Genomic DNA, 22,979 nt, shown 5'->3' on the forward strand with positions numbered 1-22,979 from the left:
CGTTGCATCATCTTACTGCGACAGAACTGGAATCTTCTGTCTGATGATTGGTTTATACTCACGTCAATCACAGTGAGTCACCAATCACGGACAACATCCCAAATGTATCATAATGTTGCATCAGCATTGGCTTCCCTGCAATATCCGGGAAACGTGTATGCCGGTGTATCGAATAAGCACTGTACTAATCTGTAAACTGTTGTATCGTGTTACTTGTTCGTGCTTGTGATATTGTTGTCTTATTATGGCGGATGAGAGCGTGACCGAACAGATGAAGGATCTGAAAATGGACGAGAAGAAGGTATTAGATATACACGCAGTTAGCTGACTAACGTTAGCTACTGAAGCCCTCTGTCTAAGGCAGTCTCTGCATGCTGCTGTCAAAACTCAGAATCCCTTAGTTTTATTGTTTTAAGGGACTTTGGTGCAAGTTTCTCTCGTTATTTGTTTGACTGCTGTGTAATAGATAATTTAATATGGTATGTAAAGGTCTGCAGTCAGGTATGGTTTCTGTATTACTTTACAGTGGGTGGAGAGACACGTTTAAACTTTTTTTTTGTTGACATAAACAACTAATTGACGTCACACCCTTTCTTTCAGAATAGCAAAGATGGAGGAAAGAAGAAAAACAAGAATCCTGGTGGAGATGCAAGTGGCAAGGCTGAGGTTAGTGCTTCTTTTATTGGATTATAATACTTGCATATTCTCATTAAAACACTGGTAGTGGGTAGTATCCCTAAAATTAGAACAGGGTACTCCTCACATATGCCAACATCATTCCAGCTGTTCCAGAATGGACTGTAATCATCTATACTGTAATTTACTAAATGTATTAAAAAGCATGTGACATGTATTGCAATGCATACACTCTGTATCTAGAAACTATTTGGTATATGTGCATTTAATTATGTACCTTGCCAGAGGAAGATGTTCTTGGTTTGCTTCATAATTTCAAGCAAATACTTTTCCTGTAATGTTAAATGGTGCTATGGTTTAATATTTATGACACATGCATTGTGAAGGGCTCTTTAAACAATGGACAGAGTTTGTGTAATGAGTTTTGTCTCTCTCTTATCTATAGTTGAGTCCTCCACCACAGTACATTGAGGGGCGTCTGTCTATATATAACAAGCTGAAGGCAGAACACGATGCCCTGCTAGCTGAGAAAGCAGCAAAACACAGTAAGCCCATCAAGATCATGCTGCCCGATGGAAAATTAATAGATGGGGAGTCCTGGAAGACCACACCGTACCAGGTTGCCTGTGGCATCAGGTTAGTAACTAAACTAAACGTCAACGAGGCAAGCATTTTCAGCCATAATGTTGTCAAGCTGTTTGAAACAATAACACAGTTAGCAATGGCACTTGTAAAAAAATTGCTAACTTGAAGCTCCTACATGTATTTTTTAAATATTTAATATAGACAACTTATACGCACTGCAGGCTTCATGATGGATCAAAACATTTCCCTGTTTGTTTGAACAATTCAGAATAGCAATATTGACTAATTTGTGCAATAATATATTTTTAACAAAAGTGACCATAATATAGCAATATTGACAGGCAATTTTGAATTTGGGTTACATTCATGCATTTAGCATATGCTGTCCAAAACAACTTACAATAGAGGAACATAAGCAATTTGTCACAGTTCCAACTGCCAACCATATTCATAGTGTACGATGCCAGGTTTATTAGTAAGCTAACAGGAATCAATCTTGAGCAGAGGTGAAATGCAAGGAAGACTGCAATAGGCCTATGTCATATTGTGTATGTGATATATACAAATTTTTTTTCTTTAAAAAAAAAAGGCGCATTTATTAAAAAAGGCTTGCTACACCTTAAAATTCTGGTTAGTCTCAATGAAAGGCACTAAAAATTGTGTTTTCTTAGTGAATTGCTTGATTGCATTGTGCTTCCAACTCTAATCACAGTGTATTACATTATAATGTGTTTTTATTTACAGCCAAGGCCTTGCTGATAATACTGTGATCTCCAAAGTGAACAATGGGGTATGGGATCTGGACAGGCCCTTAGAGGAAGACTGCAGTCTGGTGTTTCTCAAATTTGATGACGAAGAAGCACAAGCAGTAAGTTTAGAGTGTCCTACAAGTTTGCATTTGCATTATTAATTTTAAAGTGGCCCTATAATGCGTTTTACATTTTCAACTTTCTTTAGTGTTTCTTTACTTATATTGCCCATTTATTTATTGCTCATAATTCCCCATCCACAAAAAAGGGGGAGGGGGGTGGGGTGTATGAGTCCTGGTTAATTTACGTGTTGAAAATTGCGGTTATGGGAAGGGGCATGACATTTACGAGATGCGTTCAAAACGGTTGACCACTCATAACACACTGGTCCGACCAATCAGAGAAAATTGCTTTTCGGAAGGAGGGGCTTCATGGAAACAAGTAGTAAAAAGAGCGTTCCTGACAGGCTGGGACGAGAGGTGCTGCAACAATGTTAAATATGTAAAAAAAAATCTATTCAATCTATAAAGACTTTGTAAAAAAGCATAATAGGTCCTCTTTAATGAACACTTGTCTGCAGTAGCAGTGACCACCCCACAAATGAAATGTCACCATAGCAGTGCAATTGCTTGGAGACTGTTTATTTTAAAAATATTTTATATAATTGTTGATTGAAAGAGTGCATATTATTTCAGAAAACATGTGTTCTTTTTAGGTTTATTGGCACTCCAGTGCCCACATAATGGGAGAGGCTATGGAGAGAATCTATGGAGGCTGCCTTTGTTACGGACCACCCATTGAGAATGGTTTTTACTATGATATGTTTCTTGAAACTGAGTAAGTCAAACATGTTCTCTCTTGTTTTTTCTTTAGATTTTCTTTATTAGAATAATTTCAGAAGTAGTATTACAGAGTAGACTGCAAGTGTCGAATGACAATATGCCTCACGATTGTTCTCATCCATGCTAATGCAAGTCATGTTATGTCCATTCACTATCTATTATTTAGATCTGTCAGTCAGAGTTTAAAAGTCACTTTAATTAATTTGTGGTTTAGAAATTATACCAGGCAGCTGTTCAAGAAATAAAACATGTTTGTCCTTTTTTTTTATTCCTTTTAACAATTACTTGACCTTTTGTTTGACCAGAATAATAAATGCAGTAATTTACTTGTTGGAAGTCAATTTATGCAAATGTTATTCATTGTGATAATATCACCGTCAAGCTCTGCCTTGTTTGTTAGTGTAGCTCTGTCAGGTCCAGAACAGGTAGTTTTCTGAAAAAGCATAGTTTTGTCATAATAGATGACTGCTGGTAGAAAAAGTTTCTTTAGTTGGTGACATCTGTGAGATGTTTGCTTATTCTTTGCAGTCTTTTTATTTTATTTAAGAAGGGCTTATGTTTCGTAATGAAACCTGTGCACCTTTGTGTACTTTACTTTATCTATCCTCTCCCTTCCTCATCTGTCGGTTTTCAGAGGTGTATCGAGTAATGATTTCCCCTGTTTGGAGAACTTGTGTAAGAAAATCATTAAAGAGAAGCAGGCCTTTGAGAGGCTGGAGGTAAAGAAGGAGACTCTGTTGGAGATGTTCAAGGTGGGTACTTTCTTTCTAAAAGAGAGAAATATAAGCTCATGCCATGAATAAACCCATAACACCATTAACCTTGAGGTTCAGACTGGTGAAATCTGCCTCTCTTGTTCTTCTAGTACAACAAGTTCAAGTGCAGGATCCTGAATGAAAAGGTTACCACCCCAACGACTACAGTTTACAGGTCTGATTTTTGGTTGCAAAAACGTATACCTTTTTAGTGTGTTTTTTAGTGTGTTTTGTATTATATTATTATATACATTTTTATTTTGGGCTTATCAGTTTTTTCAAGTCTACTTACATTGCTGTTTAAAAGTTGTTTTTTTGTTTTGTTTTAAAAAAATTAATACTTTAAATCAGCAAGGACACATTAAATTGATCAAAATGTCAGTAAAGACTTTTAGATCTGTTTCAAATAAATGCTGTTCTTTTGAACTTTCTATTCATCAAAAGATCCTGAAGAAGAAAATGATCATGGTGTCCACAAAATTTTTTTAGCAGCACAACTGTTTTCAACATTGATAATAAATGGAAAAGTTCCTTGAGCAGCAAATCAGCAAATTAGAATGATTTCTGAAGGAGCATGTAACACTGCTGAAGAGTAATGGCTGATGAAAATTCCACTTTCATCACAGGAATGAATTAAAATATATAAAAATAGGAAATATGTCATTTTAATTGTAATAATATTTCACACTTTTAAATGGTAGTCCGTGTACAGTATATTTATACCTTAGTTTATTAGCGCGTTCTTTTTGCTTCTGCTTTTGTAGGTGTGGGCCTTTGATCGATCTGTGCAGAGGGCCTCATGTAAGACATACAGGAAAGATCAAGGCCTTAAAGATCCACAAGGTGCTGAATTTGTTTCGAGAACAGTCCTCTATGTCCTGATCTGTACATTAGGCATGCTATCTTTACAGCATTATGTATGATCCCAAATAACGTATATGATGTACATCACAGAACTCCTCTACATACTGGGAGGGTAAAGCTGATATGGAAAGCCTGCAAAGGATCTATGGCATTTCTTTCCCTGATCCCAAGATGCTGAAAGAATGGGAGAAATTCCAGGAAGAAGCCAAGAACAGGGATCATCGCAAACTCGGACGGGTATGAGTAGATGTGTGAACAAATGAAAATGTATATAAATACAGGACCAAAAAACCCATCGCTCTTCTGAAATATGTTGTGTATTTTTAAAATAAACAGTTGGAGGTACTGTTTACAGATAAGCCAAAAATAATTATGAAATATGCAGCACATCAATTTTTATTTTTTTATTCATGCCATGGCCACACAAAATGCTGCATAAGTGGTAAGCCTCTCCTATGGATTATGTAAATCATGCTATATTTAAACACTTGGTGGTGACATGAATGAAATATACTAATGGTGCACAGTACTGACTCACAAAACTCTTAATCAAAAAGTTTTCCATACACTTAAATTCAGATGTTTAGGGTCGGTAGCATTTTTTAAATGAAATTATTCTTTTAAGACCTGTTGATTTGATAAAACACAGTAAAAACAATAATATCATGGATTAGATATTTCTTTAGAATTTAAAAATAACTGTTTTCTATTTTAATATATTTTGAAATGTTATTTGTGATGGCAGAGCCGAGTTTTCAGCAACACATTGTCCTTCAGAAATCATTCTAATAAAGTGGTTTGCTGCTCAAGAAACATTTCTTATTATTATCAGGGTGGCCGCGGGTCCTTAACAAAATCTTAAAATGTCTTAAATAAAGTTTTCCTAATAAAATGCCTTAAAAAGTATTAAAATGTCTTAAATTCAGATTCTATGGGTCTTAAATATTTCTGGTCACGTTAATGCTAAAACTTATCCAGTCTGACGGACAAAATGTCCGTCAAATAACCAATGAAGCATCGAATCGTGAGAATGATTCTGATTGTATTACATAAACAGCGATTGATAATGATAATGCAGGACTCGACATTAATGCTTGTCTGCTTGTCCGGGACAAGTGGATTTTTTGAAGGGAGAAGTAAAAGAGAATTTTATTGCCCGACCTGACAAGTAGCCTGATGAGAACAAAAACAAAAATAACTAGGGAATGACTAAACCGAGAGAATGATTCTGATTTTATTAACGTTACATTTATTGTAAGTTGCGATCGATTGTGGATAATAAATGCATTACTGACGGTAAGGTTGCGCTGTTGACGCTCACGCAGATCTCGAGGAGAAATCTACACAAATGAGCGCAACACACACACACACACACTCATTTAACAACATACTGCCAATAATACATCTAAATGTGGAGTTTTATATGTTTAACATATGTTAAGCAAACTCAATTATTTTTCCTGAATATCATCACGATTGAAAATGTGACATTGATTTCCTACAACAGTTCAATAAACAGTTAAAATTAAGTCACTTACATTTTAGATTCAATATTGGCTGTTTTTGTTCTGTTTCAGCAGCGAAAATAGTTCCAAACAAAAATCACAGCAGAACCACGGCGCATCTCACAGGAACACTCAACCTGTTTTCATTACTGAATGATTCAGCATTTTGAACGAATCGGTTGCGTCAAAGATTCAATGACCCATTCATAAACATCTGTCTCATTCTTGAACGAATCAGCCATTTGAACGAATCGTTTGAATGAATGAATCGACTCACTCATTAAGACGGTCGCCTGCCACCACCTACTGGCGGTTTAGTGTTATGTTTAAAACAGGTTTAAAAGTAGTATCATTCTTGTTTCTTTTTTGTATATTTAAATCGATTTCATACCATTATTTTATGCAATCGTAATTTTTCAGTGTAAATTATTTAATTTGATCAGCCCTACCTAGGGTAACAGCCCTATAGTGTCTTATTATTCTAAATAATTAAATTTATTGATCAAATTTAGGAATTTAAAATTTGCCCTTTAAAGGTGCAGATATTACAATATGCCGATTTAAATATCAAAGCTGATTGAACACTGATGAGAATATTGCTTCAGAATAAATTAACACAAAAAAATAAAAATCCGGACAAAGCAACTTTTTTACTCGGACAAGTGAATTGTCAAAAGGACAAGCACATGAAAAGGCTTAATGTCGAGCCCTGCATGTATTTCTGCAGCGCTGTTGAGACTCGGGCTGCCTGTCTCTTTGAGAGATTTTAAAGTGAGAAATCAAAACTAATTTGCATAACAGCACACAAAAAACTCAAAGAAGAAACATACTGAGGTAAAAATTTAAAATGTTGATTTTTTTTTTTTTTTTATCATATGATATAGTTAAGTAACATGACAGGAGCTATTTTGCTGAATATTCTTACGATTGCAAATGTTACATTGATTCTAGTTCAATAAACAAGTAGTTAATATTAAATTACTTAAATTGCTTAGGTTAAACATTAAATATTACATATACGTATGTAATATAATGTGAATTTCCATCACAGGTTTGGTCTTAAATTTCATTCAAAGTGGCATTAAAAAGGTCTTAAAAAGTCTTAAATTTAACTTGTTTATATCTGTAGACACCCTGATTATTATCGATGTTGAAAGTTCAAAAGAACAGCATTTATCGAAAATAGAAAACTTGTGTAAGATTTTACGATAACGTTTTTACCGTCCCTTTTGGTCAATTTTATGGATCTTTTTAAATTGACCCCAAACTTTTGAACAGTTGTGTACTTAAATCATAAATCCAGCAGTAACATATATGCTCATCCTTACTGCAAATGAATAATTATAAAGAGATGTCAGCAGTGGGCAAGTTAAAATAAAAAACCCTTTTGGTGGACTAAACTCCTCACTATGGAGGACATGTGGAGGCCTCTGTGTTCAAATGACTTGTGTAGAAAGTTGCCCCTCAGTTAATATGTATGTATGGAGTCTCGCTGGGATGACTAAAGACTGGTCTGATAGGTGGGCTGTGTGGGGAGCGGGGACTGTGCCCATAAAGAAGGCAGATGTCTATCTCCTTAATGTGCCATCTGTTCATGGGCATGCTGATGCGTGCACAGGGAACACTTTGTCACAACAAAAGCTAGAGTGTAATCAGCCATTTGTCCTGTTTTTTTTTTTGTCTCTCTTGCTCGTTTGAACTACTCTTGTTCTTTTCCTATGTATCCTCCTGTAATCTGTATTAGATTTCTGACCTGTGCCGTAATTGTTTTTCTCACCTTTAATGTTTACACACTCTTTCGCTTTTGTCTTTCCAGGAGCAAGACTTGTTTTTCTTCCACGACCTCAGCCCGGGTAGCTGTTTCTTTCTCCCTAAAGGAGCCTACATCTATAATACGCTGATCGAGTTTATTAGGGTGAGTTTCCCCCATTTCGAATTCATAATTTATTCTGTTACTACAGAGCTGATATCAACCATAAAAAAATAGCCAACAGAACAACGGTGTGATGTGGAGCCGGGTTTGCAGAGGTCTATTAGGATATGCTAAATTGCATTTTATGGATGTCATGGTTCAGTAGACCATGTAATGGATAGGTTGGTCCACTTCAAGGACCCCATTAATGATTGTGGGCAAACCACTTGAATATTTATGTATTTTCATGGACCGTTTTTGTTGTACTGTGGTATATTTTATCGTGTAGAGTGAATACAGAAAGAGGGGATTCCAGGAAGTGGTCACTCCGAACATCTACAACAGCAAACTGTGGCAAACCTCAGGACACTGGCAGCACTACAGCGAAAACATGTTCTCTTTTGAGGTGGAGAAGGAGATTTTTGCTCTCAAGCCCATGAACTGCCCTGGACACTGGTACACGATCTTTCTATATGCACAAACGTTAAGCAACAGCAAGTGTTTGTTAATCATAAAAGGCATTGACAATATGACAGGATAGTATACCTGAATGCAAAATGCTTCGCAAGGAAAATCTTTTTTGGGAATATTTTTCTTTATGTAAATTTTTTGCTTGTTTTTCAGTTTGATGTTTGATCACCGTCCGCGTTCATGGAGGGAGCTGCCCCTGCGTCTGGCTGACTTTGGGGTCTTGCATCGTAATGAGTTGTCTGGAGCTCTGAGTGGCCTGACTAGAGTCAGACGCTTCCAACAAGATGACGCTCACATCTTTTGCTCTATGGACCAGGCACGTTACATGAGCAATATCACACGAGAATGAGTGCAATATGTCTCTATATCTCTATATTTGTCTTGGTGTCCTTTTAACAGTTATGGGGATTGCCCATGACTGCACTAGTCAATGCATTTGTCGGTTGCATCTTATAAGGTGTTGTTTAATGAAAAGATAATGTCCTTGTTCACAATCTTGTTTCAGTCCACTTCTTTGCTCCTGACTCACTTATAAATACAGTCTTTGTCGCCATCTACAGGCATAATAATTTAACTTTCACTGAATTTGAAATCACAATCCTTAACAGCCCTTTCTCAATACCAAATATGGCACATTATTTATATAAAATAAAGTATTATTTATTGAACAATATTTAAATGAACAATTATAGCCATTTTAAAAGTATAAGAAGTTTGTACAATAGGAGATAAGCACAAGCAAACAAGTACAAAGTTAGTACAGGATTTAAGTGAATTAAAAATCTAAAGTTATGAAACTTAACCTTGCCCTTAGCCAAATCGATTTGTTTGGAACAAATAATAGATTAATAAGACTAAAGATTGCCAGTTTGATATACCCAAAATTATTTAGATCTCATGTTTAACCACTATCTACATAATACGGTAAATTCACGAAGGACTGGCCGAGGCTCGTTCTCTGAGGCTACATGAGCTCTGAACAGCCGCTGATAAATCCGAAAAGGTCTAAACAAATTTTCAAATAGGTTCTATGTTTTTTTATTAATCGCATATTTGAGGTCTAAACAGCTACATTCTACAAACCTTTCTACATACCGTGACACATTTGCAGTAGTATTTGTAAGAATTATAGTGGGTTTGCTCCTCCGCCATTGACGCTTGCTGTGAGAAAGAAACAAGCGGACTGATACTAATTGTGAAATGGTTTCTGTGTGATAGTAGTAAAATATTGCATGGCTGGAAAAGGCTCTGAGCCAATCAGACTCAAGAACTTCTTATTTCTATTGTGAATATGAATGTATCTGGTTATCCTCTTTTTATCTCTGTAGAATTATTTTATTATTTTTAGTATGCCGTGAAAATGATTGGTCTAAAGATCTGGGAGCCCTGCATTTTTCTGTGTTAAACGACTGTTAAGTTCATGAGCACATTAATACTTTGTTTGTTTGAATTGCAAATAAGAGGACATTTTTCTCCTCATCTTACCTTCTTCCTTTTACTTCTATTAGATTGAGTCTGAGATAAAGGGTTGTCTCAACTTCCTGCGTACGGTGTATGAGGTGTTTGGCTTCACCTTCAAATTGAACCTCTCTACCAGGCCAGAGAAGTTCCTAGGAGAACCTGAAGTGTGGGATCAGGCTGAAAAGGTACAATTTAAAACTTACCGTAAACTCAAAAAGAAAGCGGTATGCATGAAAGCAAACCAATTTGCATACATTATTGTCCAAAAGTTTAGGGTTGGAAAGATTTTCGTAATGTTTTTGAAAGAAAACATCAAGGCTGCATTTATTTGATCAGAAATCAGTAAAAATATTCAGAAATATTATTACAATTTAAAATAATTGTTTTCTAATTTAATATTTACTATTTTTTTCCTGTGATGGCAAAGCAGAATTTTCAGCGTCATTACTCCGGTCTTCACTGTCACGTGATCATTCATCTGTCATAGAATGACAGAAATCATTCTAATATTGACTTGGCTCAAGAAATTATTTGTTATTATTATCAATTTTGAAAAACGTTGTGTTTCTTAATATTTTTGTGAAAACCGTGATTTATTAAGTCAGATGCCCCAGGTTTTTTTGATGAATAGAAAGTTCAAAACAGCATTTATTTGAAAAAAAAAAAAAATCTATTGTAACATTATGCATTTACTGTCACATGTAAATACATTTAATTCATCTTTAGTTAATAAAATTATTAGTTTCTTTTAAAAAAAAATACTAGTGACGCCATATTTTTGAACCATTTTGTACATAATATAAGGTGTAATTTTAACACTATCATAACATCTCAATACATTTTTAAGAATATAATTTTTGTTTAATACAGTTAATCTCTTATGATTTGCATGATGAATTGTGCATATCTCTTCCAGTTTGAATTCATTAAGCCCTTGTTAATTGTTTTAGCAACTGGAGAACAGCCTGAATGACTTTGGAGAGAAATGGGTTCTGAATCCTGGTGATGGAGCTTTCTACGGACCAAAGGTACACACGGATAATGAAAGCAACATATATTAACGCTTATAAAATGATTTTACAATCAACTGAAGTATTTTGTGTTTTTCTGTCATTCAGATTGATATTCAGATAAAGGATGCCATCGGCAGGTATCACCAATGTGCCACCATTCAGCTGGACTTCCAGTTGCCTATTCGTTTCAATCTCACTTTTGTAAGGTATGTTTACTCAAGAAAACATTACATCTTAGCCTGTATATAATAATAACAAGGAAAATCCCTGTACAACAGTGATTCTTGTTCCCTATGCAACAGTGATTTTTGTTCCCTGTACAACAGTGATTCTTGTTCCCTATGCAACAGTGATTTTTGTTCCCTGTACAACAGTGATTTTTGTTCCCTATGCAACAGTGATTCTTGTTCCCTATGCAACAGTGATTTTTGTTCCCTGTACAACAGTGATTTGTGTTCCCTGTACAACAGTGATTTTTGTTCCCTGTACAACAGTGATTTTTGTTCCCTGTACAACAGTGATTTTTGTTCCCTATGCAACAGTGATTTTTGTTCCCTGTACAACAGTGATTTTTGTTCCCTATGCAACAGTGATTTTTGTTCCCTGTACAACAGTGATTTTTGTTCCCTGTACAACAGTGATTTTTGTTCCCTGTACAACAGTGATTTTTGTTCCCTATGCAACAGTGATTTTTGTTCCCTGTACAACAGTGATTTTTGTTCCCTGTACAACAGTGATTTTTGTTCCCTGTACAACAGTGATTTTTGTTCCCTGTACAACAGTGATTCTTGTTCCCTATGCAACAGTGATTTTTGTTCCCTGTACAACAGTGATTTTTGTTCCCTGTACAACAGTGATTTTTGTTCCCTGTACAACAGTGATTTTTGTTCCCTGTACAACAGTGATTTTTGTTCCCTGTACAACAGTGATTTTTGTTCCCTATGCAACAGTGATTTTTGTTCCCTATGCAACAGAGATTTTTGTTCCCTATGCAACAGAGATTTTTGTTCCCTGTACAACAGTGATTTTTGTTCCCTATGCAACAGTGATTTTTGTTCCCTATGCAACAGTGATTTTTGTTCCCTATGCAACAGTGATTTTTGTTCCCTATGCAACAGAGATTTTTGTTCCCTATGCAACAGAGATTTTTGTTCCCTATGCAACAGTGATTTTTGTTCCCTGTACAACAGTGATTTTTGTTCCCTATGCAACAGTGATTTTTGTTCCCTATGCAACAGTGATTTTTGTTCCCTGTACAACAGTGATTTTTGTTCCCTATGCAACAGAGATTTTTGTTCCCTATGCAACAGAGATTTTTGTTCCCTGTACAACAGTGATTTTTGTTCCCTGTACAACAGTGATTTTTGTTCCCTGTACAACAGTGATTTTTGTTCCCTATGCAACAGAGATTTTTGTTCCCTGTACAACAGTGATTTTTGTTCCCTGTACAACAGTGATTTGTGTTCCCTGTACAACAGTGATTTGTGTTCCCTGTACAACAGTGATTTTTGTTCCCTGTACAACAGTGATTTTTGTTCCCTATGCAACAGTGATTTTTGTTCCCTGTACAACAGTGATTTTTGTTCCCTATGCAACAGTGATTTTTGTTCCCTATGCAACAGAGATTTTTGTTCCCTATGCAACAGTGATTTTTGTTCCCTATGCAACAGTGATTTTTGTTCCCTATGCAACAGTGATTTTTGTTCCCTATGCAACAGAGATTTTTGTTCCCTATGCAACAGAGATTTTTGTTCCCTATGCAACAGTGATTTTTGTTCCCTGTACAACAGTGATTTTTGTTCCCTATGCAACAGTGATTTTTGTTCCCTATGCAACAGAGATTTTTGTTCCCTATGCAACAGTGATTTTTGTTCCCTGTACAACAGTGATTTTTGTTCCCTATGCAACAGTGATTTTTGTTCCCTATGCAACAGTGATTTTTGTTCCCTGTACAACAGTGATTTTTGTTCCCTATGCAACAGTGATTTTTGTTCCCTATGCAACAGAGATTTTTGTTCCCTATGCAACAGTGATTTTTGTTCCCTATGCAACAGTGATTTTTGTTCCCTATGCAACAGAGATTTTTGTTCCCTATGCAACAGAGATTTTTGTTCCCTATGCAACAGTGATTTTTGTTCCCTATGCAACAGAGATTTTTGTTCCCTGTACAACAGTGATTTTTGTTCCCTGTACAACAGTGATTTTTGTTCCCTGTGCAACAGTGATTTTTGTTCCCTGTACAACAGTGATTTTTGTTCCCTGTACAACAGTGATTTTTGTTCCCTATGCAACAGAGATTTTTGTTCCCTGTACAACAGTGATTTTTGTTCCCTATGCAACAGAGATTTTTGTTCCCTGTACAACAGTGATTTTTGTTCCCTGTACAACAGTGATTTTTGTTCCCTATGCAACAGTGATTTTTGTTCCCTGTGCAACAGTGATTTTTGTTCCCTGTACAACAGTGATTTTTGTTCCCTGTACAACAGTGATTTTTGTTCCCTATGCAACAGAGATTTTTGTTCCCTGTACAACAGTGATTTTTGTTCCCTGTACAACAGAGATTTTTGTTCCCTATGCAACAGAGATTTTTGTTCCCTGTACAACAGTGATTTTTGTTCCCTGTACAACAGTGATTTTTGTTCCCTGTACAACAGTGATTTTTTTTCCCTATGCAACAGTGATTTTTGTTCCCTGTACAACAGTGATTTTTGTTCCCTGTACAACAGTGATTTTTGTTCCCTGTACAACAGTGATTTTTGTTCCCTATGCAACAGAGATTTTTGTTCCCTGTACAACAGTGATTTTTGTTCCCTATGCAACAGTGATTTTTGTTCCCTGTACAACAGTGATTTTTGTTCCCTGTACAACAGTGATTTGTGTTCCCTGTACAACAGTGATTTGTGTTCCCTGTACAACAGTGATTTTTGTTCCCTGTACAACAGTGATTTTTGTTCCCTGTACAACAGTGATTTTTGTTCCCTGTACAACAGTGATTTTTGTTCCCTATGCAACAGTGATTTTTGTTCCCTGTACAACAGTGATTTGTGTTCCCTGCACAACAGTGATTTTTGTTCCCTGCACAACAGTGATTTGTGTTCCCTGTACAACAGTGATTTGTGTTCCCTGTACAACAGTGATTTTTGTTCCCTGTACAACAGTGATTTTTGTTCCCTATGCAACAGTGATTTTTGTTCCCTGTACAACAGTGATTTTTGTTCCCTATGCAACAGTGATTTTTGTTCCCTGTACAACAGTGATTTTTGTTCCCTGTACAACAGTGATTTGTGTTCCCTGTACAACAGTGATTTGTGTTCCCTGTACAACAGTGATTTTTGTTCCCTGTACAACAGTGATTTTTGTTCCCTGTACAACAGTGATTTTTGTTCCCTGTACAACAGTGATTTTTGTTCCCTATGCAACAGTGATTTTTGTTCCCTGTACAACAGTGATTTGTGTTCCCTGCACAACAGTGATTTTTGTTCCCTGCACAACAGTGATTTGTGTTCCCTGTACAACAGTGATTTGTGTTCCCTGTACAACAGTGATTTTTGTTCCCTATGCAACAGTGATTTTTGTTCCCTGTACAACAGTGATTTTTGTTCCCTATGCAACAGTGATTTTTGTTCCCTATGCAACAGAGATTTTTGTTCCCTATGCAACAGTGATTTTTGTTCCCTATGCAACAGTGATTTTTGTTCCCTATGCAACAGTGATTTTTGTTCCCTATGCAACAGTGATTTTTGTTCCCTGTACAACAGTGATTTTTGTTCCCTGTACAACAGTGATTTTTGTTCCCTGTACAACAGTGATTTTTGTTCCCTATGCAACAGTGATTTTTGTTCCCTATGCAACAGTGATTTTTGTTCCCTATGCAACAGTGATTTTTGTTCCCTGTACAACAGTGATTTTTGTTCCCTATGCAACAGTGATTTTTGTTCCCTATGCAACAGTGATTTTTGTTCCCTGTACAACAGTGATTTTTGTTCCCTGTACAACAGTGATTTTTGTTCCCTGTACAACAGTGATTTGTGTTCCCTGTACAACAGTGATTTTTGTTCCCTGTACAACAGTGATTTTTGTTCCCTATGCAACAGTGATTTTTGTTCCCTGTACAACAGTGATTTTTGTTCCCTATGCAACAGTGATTTTTGTTCCCTGTACAACAGTGATTTTTGTTCCCTGTACAACAGTGATTTTTGTTCCCTGTACAACAGTGATTTTTGTTCCCTGTACAACAGTGATTTTTGTTCCCTGTACAACAGTGATTTTTGTTCCCTATGCAACAGTGATTTTTGTTCCCTATGCAACAGTGATTTTTGTTCCCTATGCAACAGTGATTTTTGTTCCCTGTACAACAGTGATTTTTGTTCCCTATGCAACAGTGATTTTTGTTCCCTATGCAACAGTGATTTTTGTTCCCTGTACAACAGTGATTTTTGTTCCCTGTACAACAGTGATTTTTGTTCCCTATGCAACAGTGATTTTTGTTCCCTATGCAACAGTGATTTTTGTTCCCTGTACAACAGTGATTTTTGTTCCCTGTACAACAGTGATTTTTGTTCCCTGTACAACAGTGATTTTTGTTCCCTGTACAACAGTGATTTTTGTTCCCTGTACAACATTTCCCAGTACAAAAATGACTTTTGTGGTTACATTTGTTTACTACACTCTTACTGCATTTCACTTCATGATCGTCAGCTGTCTAATTTGCTGATTTTTTAAAACCAAATCTTGTCTGTCTTCAGCCATGATGGTGATGACAAGAAGAGACCTGTAATCATCCACAGAGCGATCCTGGGCTCAGTGGAACGCATGATCGCCATCCTGACTGAAAACTACGGAGGAAAATGGTACAGTTAAGGAAGAGACTCTAACATGATGAAGTTTAGTCTTACACCATATGTGCTTATAACAAATTATTCTGCTTTGGTGTCCCACAGGCCTCTGTGGCTGTCCCCACATCAGGTGATGGTGGTGCCCGTAGGACCTACTTGTGATGAGTACGCCCAGAGAGTAAGTTCTGCTCGAAATTTATGATTGATTAATATCTGTTAGCTCTGATTCCAGCATAAACTTCCAGGTCATAATTAGAATTTTAAAAAGCCCTTGTTAATCTCAGGTACAACAGGAGTTCCACAAGGGAGGTTTGATGACGGATGTGGACCTGGACCCAGGCTGCACACTGAACAAGAAGATCAGAAATGCACAGTTAGCTCAGTACAATTTCATTTTAGGTGAGTGATCCAAATAACCTTAACATTTGTAAATGGTTTTATTTGGATAGACACTGCAAAGATTCATGGCTTGTTCCTGTTTACTACTGTAAATTATCTGTGTATTATGTTCTTGCCCATTTTTCTCTTTTATAGTTGGTTTCAAAATAAACGTCCCTATGTATATATGCCCTTGTGGTTCATAAAAAAAAAAAAAAAAACACAAGCAAACCATTACTGGTTCTCAGTAATTTAAAGTGAACCTCTTATGCTTTTTTGGCTATTACCTTTTGGGTAGTTATAATATAGCTGTTTGTGAATGTAAATAGACAGCAAAGTTTCAAAGTGCACAACAAATCGAGTTACTGACTCCCAAAAGAAAGAACCGATTTTGAACTGGTAAAGTAATTCCAGTCTTACTCCCTGCACGGACCTTTTTGACCAATTTGGATAATGCCTGTCGATGGTCTACATTGAGTGTTCGCCCTGGTCCTGTTGACAAAAACCAAATAGTATTTTTCCATTGACTTGGATTATTGCAGACAATAAGGTCTTGTGATAATCTTCACAAATGAACACATTGTCCATGTATTTTGAAGCCTAAGATGCACCGATTACAATTTTCTGGGCCGATTCCGATTTCCGATTTTTCATGAGTTTGGCCTGCCGATACCGATTTTAGCCGATTCTGATTTCATTTTTTCTAACCACTTTACAGCAAACACAAATATTTATTTTCTATCTTTTCTTTAATAGAATATTTTACATAGAACATTTTTTGAACAAATTAAATAAAATAGAACTTATAAATTATTATTCCTGGTGTGGGAAATTTATCTAAGTGCAGTGTTATGGTATGGAAGAACCATTTTCATTTCCATGTATTCAACTAAAACAAAAAGTGATATATTTACTTATTTAGGAAACTAAACTTTTCACGATCACGTGAAAATCGTCCGATTCCGGTCACCAGCCGATCAATCGGTGCATCTCTCAATTGGCAGAGGTCAAAAGCTAAATGTAGGCTATAAACAAACTACACTACGGTTGCATTACTTCAGCGTCATCATCACTAAGCTTCTGACAACAGTCTTTGTTTAAAAATAAAATTGAGTTTGTGTTATAATAGTTTGCAAGGGCACAATTCTAAATGAGTTCACCTGCAGTGTTGCTGAGTTATTAACTGCCCTCTCACGACCTGCGTGGAAAAGCTCAAATGAAGTGCAATTTTTCAGTTTACCAGCTGAGAAACAACACATTTGGTGAAAAAGAAAGTAAAACTCAATGAAAATAATCAACATAACCAAAATGTGGCTTTATAATTTGCATTTTATATATTTATTATTAATATCATATGTATATCAGATTCATAATTTCTGAACCGCTTGAATGTTTTCTCACGTGATAATGAATAAAAACATTATTTGTATACTGTATAAATATAATGTGTGTCTGGAAATGTTACATGGTATAGCTCATTGTGATCACTCTCCGTGTTCATACAATAGCGCTCTTTGGTTATTGTTCAGCTTCTCCAAGTATAAGGAATCTTGTACTTGTTCCATTTAAATCCAGGCTATAGAGCTTTCACAATACAAATCATTTCAGAGCTGCATTACAGAGGGCCACACTGTGGTTATCCATTAATGCTTTTACATTAAGAAATTAGGGGTGATATTACGATATACAGGTATGTTGATCGAATGAATGATCCACTGGCTGAGATCAAGCTTTATTGTATTTATTATTTGATGTGCAGTAGCAGTTATATCAGTTGTCTTTTGCGGTTTATTTTTTAATAACTAAAAAGTGGCAATCAATTTGTCCTTGTGTGTGGTCCGATAGAAGGCGGCCATATGATTTCTATAAGTGTATAAGTGATGGATATGTGCTGTGTCTTGGCTACAAAAATGTACTTAAAAGCTTAAAAACAAATTGCTAATGAACTGGAGATTATTTTATATTAGGTAGCTTACATCCGTGCTGCGAGATGTTTCAAAAAGTGGTGGGGATGTGTCCCAACCGCAAAAATTACGCCCATGTCGATATGTCATAAAGACCGTTTTACGGTATGCCATTGTTCGTATCCATGTGCATACAAGTCATTTCGGCCATTCCTGGTAGTCCAATCAAAACAAACATGGCCATCTGACCAATTAGAGCAGAGTAAGCTCTTGGAAAGGAGAGGTTTCAAGAATTCAAAGACTGTGCAATAAAGGGTGATGCTGCACTATTGTGAGAATTTAAGTGTTGTTGTTTTTTTTACCTTGTATGCATCTAAACCTATTGTAGGAGACCTTCAAAACAAAATTATTAGCCTTAAAAATGGCATAAAAAGGGGCAAATTAAATTAAAATTTAATTTCCATTTGTTTCCCTGATTTTTAATTGAGAAATGTCAGCTGCAGGTATTTTTACAGAATGTATAAGTTGTCATGAATTCATTGTGATTCTAACTTTCGGTTTATGTAATGGCAGTGGTGGGTGAGAAGGAGAAGAGCAGTGACACTGTGAACGTCAGGACTCGTGACAACAAGGTGCACGGAGAGAGGAGTCTGACGGACTGCATGGACCGCCTCAAGGAGCTGAAGGACTCAAGAACCCGAAACGCAGAAGAAGAATTCTGAGCTCCCTAACCTTCTGCCAAACCTTCCTTAACATGCCATATGTTCAGATGCCACTGGGCAACAGTGTGCTGCTCTTCTGTATAGATGATCCATTACCTCTCAACTGATCTGTGTGGTTCAGGGGCTCTGTTTTAAATCAGTGACAATATTTTAAATCAAATTAGTCAATTGTCCGAAAGTCTGTAGACTTGATCTGTCAATACTTTTTCAAAATATCCTGGTAATGTTCATTCATTAGATAGCCATTGTCCTTTGTTATAAGAAAGGGACTTTTCTATCAATGTGAATGGGTGAAAGAGGGCTGATATGTTGCATATGAAATAAAACGGTATCTTTCCACTCTTTTATGTCTCACTTTTGCTGTAACGACTTAAATGTTGAAGGCTGCTGTTAAACATTTCCTATCTATCATATGTGAATAGTGGAACAAACCGAAAACGTAACTTTCACTTTCACTTGTAGAGGATTTAGGGGAAATCATGTGAGCGCAGATCGTTCATCTTACCGGATAAAAACGAGTAGTAAACGAGTAGCAGATTTAATATTTTAAAACACTTGATTCAGTTCGAACATATTGCTGTTCGGAACAATTCGTTTTAATTGCTATAGTGAAAGGATCGATTTTCTCTCTCGCATAGCCACGTCCTTCCGCAGCCGACTGAGACCAGCTGATTTTTGTTTGGAGAATGTTTACTCACAAATAGACTTATTTTTTGTCCAGTTCTCTCAAAAACAGTTCTGCTGTTTAACAGAGATGCTATCTAACTGGTCAGACCTCGTTCACGTTTGAAAAGAGCAAAGGCGCTACTTTTATCGAAAGAAATATTTATGTTTTGTTTGCGTTAAAAGGATTTTCCTTAAAAGGTAAGTCAAAATCACTTTTGTATGTATAGACAGGAATTTTATGACGGGACATTAAGAGCCAGACACGTCGATATGTAGGCCTACTATTACTAAAATGTATGTCTGGTGTAAATCTGACCAATGAAGCAATGTAATCAGCCAGGCAATTTTAAAATGCTGATCTTCTCATTTAAAGGTGAGAGTGGTTATAGGACACAATTATCAACTAACATTTAATTTGCGAGGTGTATTTCTCCTTGCAAATTATTTTATTAAAAAGAAAATAAGCGAATAGGCTAATGATAAATTTCACTTTCATTTTGATGCATAGGCCTGCGCCTGCCCACAAAAACCTAGTTTGCTTAAAAGATTGGCTTGTGGGATTCTTTTATTTTTTAAAATAAATGACTCTTGCACTAGCGTAGCCAGAAAAGCGTCTCTGGGTGTAGGCTACATAAGAAAAATTGGGTGTGCCACATTTATTGTCAAATTAATGTGCAAAAAAACCTCGGACCCGGCTTATCACTAACTTTACAGAATAGACTGGGCTGATGTGTAAAACTGGCTTGCCACATAAACATAATACTATAGGCCTACAGTATATAAAATATAACTCAGGGCTCAACATTAAGGCTTTACATGTGCTTGTCCTTCGTACAAGTAAATCGGACATTCTCTTGTCCAAGTAAAAATCCAGAAATGAGTTTAAATGTATGCTTCATCTTTCATTTTAAATTATTAGATTTGATCAATAAATTCAATTGAAATAATAAGACACTATGCTGTTACCAATCACATTAATTAATTTACACTGAAAAATTACAACTGCATTAAATAATGTTATGAGATTGATTTAAATATTTTTTTGAAGATACAAAATATGACATATTGGAAAGAATTATAGCCTACTTATAAACACGAAACTAAACCACCAGTAGGGGGCGGCAGGTGACCGTCTTAATGAGTGAGTTATTGAGTAATTTATTCAAATGATTCGTTCAAACGGCTGAATGAGGCAGTTGTTTAATGGGTCATTGAATCTTTGACTCAATCGATCCATTCAAAGAGCGGAATCCTTCATTAATGAAGTTATTGTTCCGGTGAGCTGCGCTGTGGTTCTTGGGATGTTTGTTTGGAACTATTTTCGCTGCTCAAATAGAACAAAAACAGTCAATATTGTGTCTAAAATGTAAAGGACTTGATATGAATTACTTGTTTATTGAACTGTCATATGAAATCAGTGTCATATTTTCAATCGTGATGGTATTCAGGACTCTTGGTCACTGTGATGTTAATTAACTATCATTCATATCATATGTTATAAATATAAAAACTCCACATTAATTTTGTAACCGCTCTATGTTCATTAAGTTTCTTTGTGTGATCTGCGGATTCTGCGATCATTTTGTTTCCATTTCTCCTCATGAGGCTGCGCGAGCCTCAACAGCACAACGTATTACCAGTCAGCGGCTGTCTGCGGATTGGTTGGCACTGGCAGTCCGAATGTCGGCAGATATATTTTTTAACGATAATAATTTAAAAATTAAAATACATTTTAAATGTACAAATATTTTAAGTAAACAAAAATAGTCCAATAGACGTTTAAACGTCTAATTTCTTTCAACAACCTAATTTGTTTGCCATCATTAATTGAGACATTATTTGCAGGTTTCAGTTCTGCGATGGAGTTTACAGATGAGGAGAAAATATGGCTGCAAAGAGTATCTGCTGAAGTAAGGATTTTTTTCTCCCTCGTAATGTATGGTTGTTGTTATTTTTAATATTATTCCGACAGGGAAAAGTAACTTTATGTATTTATATAATCTGTAATCTGCATTAGCCTATTTGATATATAATCATAATAATAGAACATGCAGCTTTGTGCCATGTGGTGGCAGTGTAGAACTACCGGCATGTAAAATGAACAGTTTATCATGTCCTATCTCATTATTTAGATACCTGAAGGGAATGATCTCACTCCAAAGGAGAAGCAATTCTGTGAGAAAGCAAAGCCAGAGACTGAATTTCAGGCCCAGTTATTCCAGGCTATGGCCTCTATACGATTTGGACTGAATGATCCAACAAGCTCAACCATAGCATTGAAAAACCCTGTCCATCAGAGAAGCAGCGTCTCATCACAATGTGGATAATCACCAGATACAAAGAGGTTATTATTATAGTGAATATTCAGAATAAAATATTCAAAAATAAAATTATCTGCACATAATGGTGAAGTCAAGAAACATTAGCACTTTGTAATTGGTAACAAGAATACAGGGCTTTTTTCTCAGCAGGATATGCTTACCTCATTAATGATCTATTGGTGGGCGACAGGTTTACCATCCGAGAATGTGACAACGTTATGTTTTATGGACCTCATTGTAAAAGCTTATGGAAGGTTTTCTCAGTTAAACACATGTTTTCGCTATATGCAAAGTAAAAGTTAAACTTTGAGAAAATGAGGCTATTGTTAGTTACACACACTGTGTTGTTTTGTTATTGTTTTTCTATTACATCATGAGAAACCAAGTTTAAAAAAAAACATTTTTTTGATAAAATGTCACTGGTGCTTTTTTAATGTAGGCTACACGCTACAGCTTTTGAAATGCCGCTTTTTTTTGTCAAGTGAAGTTCAGAAACTCAGTATGCTTTGCTTTTATCATGATCGCAGGGATGATAACATCTCTACCTCAATCTAATCTAAATACAACCACAAACAGTACAATACAGTATACTCCTATTTCCATTTACACTCATGTCATTTCAGTAGGCCTACTGTTATTTATATGATTTTTACCCATGGTTCAACACAAAACTTATGAAATGTAATTTCCAAAATGTCTGTGCATTTTACTTCCATTTTTTACCTAACCTTTTAAGACGATTTTAATTTTTTTGTTTTTTTTGTTGTTTTGTTTTAATGAATAAAACAAATGAAAACAAATCATTGCAGTGTATTCTTGTATTTTATTTAGTAATCTGTTGATTCTCGCAATTTCAATGCTCATAGCTTTTTGTGTACAGGAAGTAGGGGCAAGTCCAGGTAAGATGACAAGTTTTGAGGTCAATTGATCCAATTTTGTGTCTGGAAAATAGTGATCTGACGTTGTATGAAGTTGAATATCAAAGTTTTGGCACATAAGGCCCCAAGTGGCATGTTGTTACTTGTGTTATTATTTTAAAAGTTAATCATTATTGTAATTAATAGGGTTATCATTCAGTAATTCCATGACGTAGGCTACATTTCAGACATCGTCGCTTTCATTAAAACCTAAATGAGTGAAATCATTGAATTTGCAATTCGGATATCACATCATGATAACACATGATAACACATTGGTTGATGCATCATCATCCTGTGCATGCTAAACTTATATCGAAATGTGTTACAATTTAAAAGTAAAGGCACATCGTAAGAGGTGCATCTTCCCCGATGTTACTTGTTGCTATTACTCTGACATCCACATGATGGCGTTTCTCTCCAAGTCTACAAACGCCACAACG

General features: G+C 35.9%; 1 protein-coding gene and 1 long non-coding RNA gene across 2 annotated transcripts; both read left to right on the forward strand.

Moving 5' to 3' along the window:
* The first annotated feature begins 65 nt into the window (after positions 1 to 65).
* On the forward strand, positions 66 to 18,974 carry tars1 (threonyl-tRNA synthetase 1). Its single transcript, XM_077231544.1, has 19 exons — positions 66 to 301; positions 601 to 666; positions 1,082 to 1,272; positions 1,966 to 2,089; positions 2,686 to 2,807; positions 3,447 to 3,564; positions 3,678 to 3,742; positions 4,332 to 4,410; positions 4,522 to 4,668; positions 7,753 to 7,851; positions 8,138 to 8,304; positions 8,473 to 8,635; positions 9,828 to 9,965; positions 10,731 to 10,808; positions 10,899 to 10,999; positions 15,539 to 15,643; positions 15,734 to 15,806; positions 15,913 to 16,027; positions 18,484 to 18,974. The coding sequence occupies exons 1-19, from the start codon at positions 245 to 247 to the stop codon at positions 18,630 to 18,632; spliced, it is 2,157 nt and encodes a 718-aa protein (XP_077087659.1). The 5' UTR covers positions 66 to 244; the 3' UTR covers positions 18,633 to 18,974.
* A 106-nt stretch (positions 18,975 to 19,080) lies between these two features.
* Positions 19,081 to 22,419, forward strand: LOC143739232 (uncharacterized). The gene is made up of 3 exons (XR_013204153.1): positions 19,081 to 19,496; positions 21,144 to 21,208; positions 21,431 to 22,419. It is a non-coding gene; the product is annotated as an uncharacterized LOC143739232 (long non-coding RNA).
* Positions 22,420 to 22,979: the final 560 nt, after the last annotated feature.

Source organism: Siphateles boraxobius, unplaced genomic scaffold (genome assembly GCF_051911475.1).
Source record: "Siphateles boraxobius isolate OS27281-9 unplaced genomic scaffold, OSU_SipBor_1 16, whole genome shotgun sequence".
In the NCBI taxonomy this organism is placed as follows: domain Eukaryota; kingdom Metazoa; phylum Chordata; class Actinopteri; order Cypriniformes; family Leuciscidae; genus Siphateles; species Siphateles boraxobius.